Raw genomic sequence first — 8,492 nt, 5'->3', positions numbered from 1 at the left:
ATGATCTCTTCCCAATCCTACTAATCTTAACTGGGCTGGGTGGCAATCTCACGTCAGATGGCTCTATCAGGGATCTCTGCCAAACAGATTTTGGGACATATGATGACATATTTCAAAACCTTTTTCATTTGCAGTAGATAATCCAGCATTGGAGGTAATGGACAAAGAAGCATATACCTTCTGACTTAACTGTGTATGTTTATATTTATGTGAAAACTTAGTAAATGAAGAATTTTAGATCAGTTGGACTACACCTTTAAAATAACTATCATTAAAGGTCCAGACCACTATCAACCTGTGTGCTCGGAAACATTTATTAAACAATAACTGAAACTAATTATCTGCTTGTATTCCTGAAATTGATAGATTAATGCTAATCTAAAGAGATTTAATTAAGAAAATTAATCTTTGCTAATACTTCTCTATTGCTAGTGAATATATTTGTTTGCAGGTACTCAATCAGATCAGTCTTGAGCAGGCCATGAATGAACCTAATATGTTGGACACCTAACCTATTGAGCATTAACATAACAATTGAAAGACATTAGTCAGACACTGACAAAGAACATCCAGTGGCTTATGAGGGTCTAATTATCTAATCAGTTAATTAACATGAATAAGTATCAGTCGTGAAAGGGCCATTGGTGTGAGGAACCTACAGTACTATATAAAGTCCATCAGCAATCTTCAACTCAGATGTATGATTCTACAGGAAAGAGTCCACTGCAGACATGGTGCTACTATGCAGCATCATCTCCCTTGCACTTATTTAGTTTGCGTTTACCAATCCTCTGCAAATAGAAGAAAATGATCCATCTAACAGGATGAGGCGCTTACACAAAATGTATTACCCAGTCCACATGATGCAGTTTTACCAGTCAATCATTATGGCCAACGCAACAGATTTTCCTAGCGTGGAACATCCTTTCCTGCATAAATCTGACATCGTTCTGAGCCTCACTGTGAAGAGTAAGTCATACTCCCCATTGTGTAATACTTGGCCTACTAGGGTCTGACTTATTAAAGCTCTCCAAAACTGGAGAAGGTAGACTATCAGGGGAGAACCTGGATGATCCAGCATATTTGAAGCTAAATTCACAAAAATGTTTTACTTTTAGATGGAGATTTTTTTCAATCCTAGACCAGATCCTTTCTAGGTTTGCTGGATCACCCAAGTTCTCCCATGATAGTTTATCTTCTCCTGTCTTGGCCCTTAATGTTATGTGATCTGCAGTCTCTGTAGTTTTTCAGCATGTTTAAAACTTTTAGAGCTTTTCCAATGCCTGATGAGGCATGTCTAAATTAGCATTCCGCCTTTAAACATGAGCACCATATGGCTGTCCTTGGCTACAGATATGGTCATCAGATACATTATGTGCTGGTGCATATACCATATCTGAAGGAATATGGATAATTCGGGGAAGCAGTCTATACACTATCTGATGCCAGTGTCAAACACAGCAAAAGCTGGTTATCAGATATTGTCTTAAAAACAGACTTTCTCTATGTTATCTGCCAATGGTGTTCTCTTTTCCGAGGCATTAATTTATTTTATGTAAATACTAATATACTGTATTATCAAAGTTCCTAAAAACAGAAACATGGCCTAGACTACATATGCATTAGTAGACTACATATGTTATCCATCTAGAAGTGGAAATACTGTAATCAGGCTGTCTAATTGCTCCTTTTTTTGTGATATGTTTATTTATACTACCCCTTCAGCACATTGATGGATAGCTGGTTGGCAGACTTCACTATGTAGACACTGGGTGCTAAGCACTCATTATGTCATTACATTTTGTGTATTCAGCCAAAGTCTTATATTAAAAAAGCATCCAGTCTGCTCAATACACATCCTTACTTCTGACATTTGTCCAAAAGTGCTTTATTGAGTCTGTGTGCATTCAACATACTACAAAGCAGTACAAGTTAGGCGAAATTCTGGCCAGTTTACCCAACAAATGCCTAAACATTTGAGACTTTGGGATAAACTACATTTTTTTAATTTAATGCAGTAGTTCAAGCCTGCAGAAAAAAACGACTTGACCTTATTATTTATTATTATTTATTATTATTGCATTTAGCCACACATTAGGATGGTTAAATTCTCACTAATACTAAAATATTGTGCAAATTAAACTTGTAGATGCAGTCATCCTAGGACCATATTGATGGTTTAAACCATAACATTTTTAATCTAATATACAATCAATTTATTCCCTGTGCACATCAGAGTAGAATTTAATGTTCTTTGTAACGGGGCCTTAAAGTGTCAAGCTTAATTTTTCCAGCCTATCCTACTTTGTCCTTGTTTGTTTTGTTGCAGTTCTTCATTTAATTTTTAAAAAGTCCCCTATTTTCCTAATTTTATTAGAAACCATTCAGCTGAAAATCTACTTTCACCTGGTTGTTCCTGTGCAGTCATTTTCTATAGGATTCTATAGGGGTGTCCCCTAAAACAAAAGATTCTCAGGGACAACTATATTGAGTGTCCAAAAATTGACTGCAAAGGCACAGCCAGGAGAATGAAGATTTTGCCCTGAATCTCCTAAGATTCCTGCAGGCTGGGGCCATTTAATTCAGCTATATATGCATCTGGGGCTTCCTTGGAATTTTAAGTTGGGTCAGCGTTGAGTATGCAAAAAACAATAACTGTAATACAGGAAAAAACAGCCATCCTTTAACCACTTAATGTTATGTGATCTACCTATCCACAAAACTATATCTATGTGTTAAAAATGCTAACAGTAATGGGGAAATTTGAGCAAGGAATTCAATGTTTGGTTTAAATATCTTTTAGACATGTACTCCCTGGGGTCAATGAACAATGCAATTCTATTTTGTAATCTCAGAATTATATTCCATGTAAATAAAACAATCGTTTCAGAACGTGTTTGATTTGCTGGTTTGGATACTTAAACTCTGTCTTACGTCCAGGTTGCAGTAAAGCAGGGAACCTATGGAGGATGTTGTTTGATATGTCTTTAATCTCAATGATCACTGAGCTCAAGCTTGTGGAACTCACAAGTTTGTCTTCCTTTTTTCAATAAGACGCACAATATCACTGTGGAGATCTACAATTACAAGAATGGTCATGACAAGATCTTTATGGGGTCCTACATGACCAACCCTTCAGGAAACTCCTGGAAGATCTTTAACATACCCAGAATGTTCCAATACTCCATCCACTATGAGGAACCAGTCTTATATCCTCAATATGTAGCAGCAGAGGCCATGACACAGAGGCACAAAGAATCTCGTCATATTAGAGAGCCTGGACAAATTTTACATCAAAATATATATCCTTTGTCTGCCAAGTACTTCTCCACAGAAAAAGTTATGTTAGTTGTGTTTGCTCGAGAAAAGACCTGCTGGACATTTTGGCTCTTCTAGTCTTCAAAGTACAAGAGAGAGAACAAGCAAGGTAAATGGTCTAAGGGGACACAGAAGAAGCCACAACTCACAGCATGACTGTCAATAGACGTCCAACAAAAACAGAAGTTGGTCACCTTTCTGCAGATAGGTAGACATGTGGGTAGAGTTTGACAAGATCAAATGGGGAAATCGCATCATCTACCCAAGAAGGTACAACGCTTACATTGAGACATTCAAGCCAACCAACTATACTTTTATAAAGGTAACCTAATTTTTTTTTTACAAAAGAACGTATAAATGACGAAAAATGACTGTATAGTTGCATGTTTAACCTAAAAAAATATCCAAAAATAAATATAAAGAGAGAGATTCTTCCACAAACCCAATATTTTTCCTTCTTCACTGTTTCTGTGTTGAATGAATCATTAGTATCTAGAACAGTTGCTGTATACTTAGGGTTTTGCAGGACGACTTGTTAATTTTTAAAATCTGCTTGCCAACTTAGTGACGTCAATGCCTTTGACACATAAAAAACCTGTTGAACATTTATAACTTTAGGTCATTTAGAGGTTGAGTTGTATAGCACAATTCTTCACTGAGTACATTGAGAGCCATGTTAAATGGAGTGTCTTAGGGCATCTTTTCCCAAAATGTGGTATATCAGTATGTTAATGTGGCAGTAAGCTTGTATTAGGTGTTTTATTAGGTGAGGATTCTCGCTTGGTCGTGCTTGTCGCAGGCCAGAATCTGATATGTGTACAGCAGTCGCCCAACGTCATTTATCTTTTTGGCAAATCTCTGGCTCTAACAACTCCAATACATGAGTCTTCGAATACCCTAAGGAAGCCCACTGGGGTGAAACGCCTCAGGAATAAGACAGAAATTATGTGTCTTAGAGTGTTTAGAAAACCAATCCATGCTCATTGCTAAAGGAACTCCATGTTTTCATGGAACCCCAGGGTTACATGGAAGCTTGGTTGAGAAAAGCTGATCTGGATCTTGGACAAATATGACCATACAAGTTCATAAAAGACCATACAGAAAAACAAAATACAATGAAAGAGTGGCCAACAGGACAACACATAAACCAGCTTTTTATTCAAAAATAAAATGATGATATGAGTCTTTGCCACAGAGATGAACCTATAGTGCGATGAAGCTGAAAACCTGCCTGGGTTGTCAGTTATCAGTTATCAATGGATCTATGATCAGCTAAAGCTGGTTTATTTTTCAGCCCACTCACCAAACCTAAATACCATTATCCTATCTGAACCACGTACAGGTTAGCTGTTGGCCTAAAACACTGCTAACAGACTGCATATGGAGAGACCTGTATTTTCACTAGTCATTCTGAATGCAATTTCGTAAGATTAGCATAAAAAAAAATTTGGTGGCAAATATACTATTTAAAAAAAATACATTTGCACCCCATTTATCAATAGTTTTGGCCCTATGGAAAATTAAGTGAGCTTGCTAAGTACAAGGTAGGAAAACCCATCTTAGCTTTATAGTCCACTTGTGGTTGATCATTAGCAAACCCACCAAGACATGAGATATACATAAAGCCAATGTAGAAATTAAAACTGCTAAAGATCAGCAACACTTTAATGCAACAAAAATAGCACAATGGCGGAAATCAAGCATTTTATATTAAACGGCAAATGTCTGTGATGCACAGTAGTTTATTATTATGCATTATTGCAGTGCATTTTTGTATTGAAGAATATTATAAATCCATAGCTAGGGTACTCATGGTAATAACAGTAAGGTTTGAAAGATCATAGGATGCAGCTTTGACATTCTGCAAGAATCTGACTGTGGAGTCATTAGTTAAGCAGCAGGGAGCCATTCAGTTGACATGGCCCTAGAAGTGATTGACTTTTGATGCTAAGGTCATGTAGATCAAAAAGTCATTAGGTGTGAAAAGTAAAGGAACAGCTCAGGCCTCCCTGCTATATATACAGCAGACAAGACCAGTGTGAGAGTGTGAGAACTGGCAACGTCCCCTGAGTTAGCGATCAATGCAGAATAGCAATGGCTGCACTTAACAATGCATTGAGTTTTTTACTTCTGTCCATGGTGCATGCAATGCCCACACTTTTTGAAACAGAGTCAACCAGGGGTCTTCCAGTATCTGACCTAGGCTTTAAACTTTCATCCATCCTTCCTGGAAACAGACACCTTCACAGTATGAATTATCCTATGTATATGATGCAGCTCTACCACAATCTTCTGCATGATGAGTCGAAATTGTCAGAACAAGCCAACACTTCAGATTATAACACTGTGCTAAGCCTAGTTGCAAAAAGTAAGTACATTTACTGCAATGGCTACTTTTTTTGTAGATATGCATTGTTTTTAGCCATCTAACTTTTCTATATAGAAGATGTAATCTTTAATTGTAAATACATTTACTTTTTTAAAACACTGTGTATGATATACTATTGCTATTTTTTATTAAGTTTAATGAATATTTTACTTTTTATGCTTTGTTGCATCTGCTGATCATCTGAAGCCTCTACTTTGTGGATTTCAGCAATGGCTGCATAGTATTTGTTAGGTCGGGTTTGCTGGTGGTGACAACAATATGTCATTAGTGCAGAATGTATGTAGAAAGAACCCCTTCTAGCATAAGTGACAAGGTGGCAAAATAGGAGACCCATTTGGAAATTGTTACTGTAACATAAAGGGTGTCAACTAGAACTTAGCAAGAATCACCAATTCTTTTTTCAATTAAAGCTGCTTACAAGTATTAATATAGGCATAATATTGCCTTTAATGCCTATAATGCCTATAACTTACATTTAGATTAATATGATATATTAGCAATTGATGTGATTTTTTAATTTATATTTTTTATGCATTTTCTTTTTTTTACTTTTTTTTAGAAAGTCAAATTGTCCAAATTTTCTAAGCCAAAAAAACAAGCATTCCCAATCAGTCTTATGCCTGTACATGGGGTGCTTTAGACCATAAATTGGTGCAATACTGCATTAAAGTAATGTGATTTGACTGTTTCAAGTGGCCCAGGAATGACCCCTTTCTCTTTCACCAAGAGATAAGGATGAACTGTCTACCACTAGACTTACCCCTGTTGGGAATAAGTGTTAAAACACTTGTTATCCAGCTACTTTTTGTGTATTGGATGTCCTAGTCCATTCCTGTCTAGCCACCATACTGACAGCAGTTTGACATATGAGGCATTCTACTCAGTGACATTTAAGAAAACAACATTGCAAAACAACATATATAAATGTTAATATTTTTTAACTGTTTTTTATTTTTCTACAGATTGTACAGAAATTGATACCAGCCTCAAGCTGTCTTTTGATATGTCCTCGATTTACAACAGCAATGAGTTACAACTGGCCCAGCTAAGGATACACATCCCTTCGTTCCTGAAGTTAGAGCACAAAACCCTAGAGATCTATCACAGCAAGAAAGGAAAAGAACTCTTCATTGGGTCAGTTAAGATAGATTCTGATACCATAAGAGGTTCTGCCTGGGCTAGCTTTGACCTTACCCAAATGCTTCAACTCTTCCTTCAGCAAGTAAATAAAAAAGATGCAGATGATCACATAAAATCCAAGCACAAGATAGAGAAAGTCATGAACAGGAATAAGGAATTTGAACCTGAACAAGGTAGACAACAGGCCACCTATACCTCCAGTACAGAAAGAGTTGTGCTTGTGGTATTTGCAAAGGACAAGTCCTATGACAGCATGTCTGGTTCTCCGAGTCTTATCAAAACAGTGGAGACCTCAAAGTATGTTGCACTGGAGAAAACTAGCAGAATATCAGCCATTCGGAGGCACAGACGAAACAAGAATGATAACCACCATTTACTGATAAACAATGTTCCTTCAAGACCTGAGGAACATGGGAAACCTTTGTGCCGAAGGGTGGATATGGTTGTAGACTTTGATGAAATTGGATGGGGAGATTGGATCGTCTACCCTAAGAGGTATAATGCCTACAGATGTGAGGGTGCATGTCCAATTCCACTGAACGAGACCTTCAAACCAACAAATCATGCTTATATGAAGGTAAGAGAGGCGATCCAGTCCATCTCTGATGAAAATATTTCAAACATTATAAACGTGCCAACTGCAAAATAAATTTGTTAGGGTAGACGTGACCCAACTCAGTACAATGTTCAACTATTTGATGTCATAAATAAAAGACATTGGTATCACAAAATGATATTTGCTAATTCAAAGGACATATATAAGGCATTAATAAGGGGGAATTCTCTTTTTTTAATCTGACCACAGACATGATCAGGATCAGATTGGTGTAAAGATGGATTCACTGTCTTTAGACAACTTCTCTTGAGAACGTTTACTTCAACAGTCTTTGTAGGATGTCATTGGGGTTAATTCTTCATTTAGTAGTGATACATTTTAGTTTGTAAAAAAAAACAAAGAATTCTGATTGGACAGAAATGAATCAGCCCTATTATCTGTGTATTTAGGTATTAGAAAATTAGGAGTTAGAATAATATCATAGTGTACACTTAAAGATAACAGTCCTGGACTAATTAGTGTATTCACCTTGTTAATTAGAACCTACATGCTTTGTGTATAGTTAACAGCACCATTTACAGGTTTCTTTTGTTTTTTTTTTCAGAGTGTGGTGAAGCTCTACCAGCCGGAGAAGGTGGAATGCCCATCCTGCGTCCCATTGAGAATGAGTCCATTGTCCATGTTGTATTATGAAGGCAATGAGGTTGTTGTAAGGCATCATGAAGACATGATTGTGGAAGAGTGTGGCTGTAGCTAATCTATACATCTTAAAAGGCTCACAGATAAACTTTATATGTAAATATTGTATAAATTTAATTATTTTTATTTATCAGAAACTAAATAATAAATGAATTTTACTGAAGTTAAAGTATTGTTTGTTTGATAATAAAAAAGTGTGAATAAAAATGTTTTAGTTCCAAGTCATTTATTATAAATTTGGGGTATAATAAAAAAATGCACAGTTACTGGGGAATGGTAAAAAAATTTAATGGGAGTTACACATATAAATGTACAATCTCCATGAAATCCCTTTTCCCAAAATCAATGTTGAGTTAGAAGAGTTGCCTAAGCAAGGGCTGTCCAATTCCA

At 36.4% G+C, this 8,492-nt stretch overlaps 1 protein-coding gene and 1 pseudogene across 1 annotated transcript; both read left to right on the top strand.

Annotated features, from left to right (window-relative positions):
• Positions 1-824: 824 nt before the first annotated feature.
• Positions 825-3,649, top strand: LOC140322330 (nodal homolog 2-A-like; annotated as a pseudogene).
• Positions 3,650-5,412: 1,763 nt separating this feature from the next.
• LOC140324946 (nodal homolog) lies at positions 5,413-8,160 on the top strand. The gene is made up of 3 exons (XM_072403059.1): positions 5,413-5,686; positions 6,670-7,424; positions 8,008-8,160. The coding sequence occupies exons 1-3, from the start codon at positions 5,413-5,415 to the stop codon at positions 8,158-8,160; spliced, it is 1,182 nt and encodes a 393-aa protein (XP_072259160.1).
• The last annotated feature ends 332 nt before the right edge of the window (positions 8,161-8,492 follow it).

Source organism: Pyxicephalus adspersus, chromosome 2, assembly GCF_032062135.1.
Source record: "Pyxicephalus adspersus chromosome 2, UCB_Pads_2.0, whole genome shotgun sequence".
NCBI lineage: Eukaryota > Metazoa > Chordata > Amphibia > Anura > Pyxicephalidae > Pyxicephalus > Pyxicephalus adspersus.
Note: the sequence above shows the minus strand (reverse complement) of the source record. Positions and strands in the feature narration are given on the sequence as shown.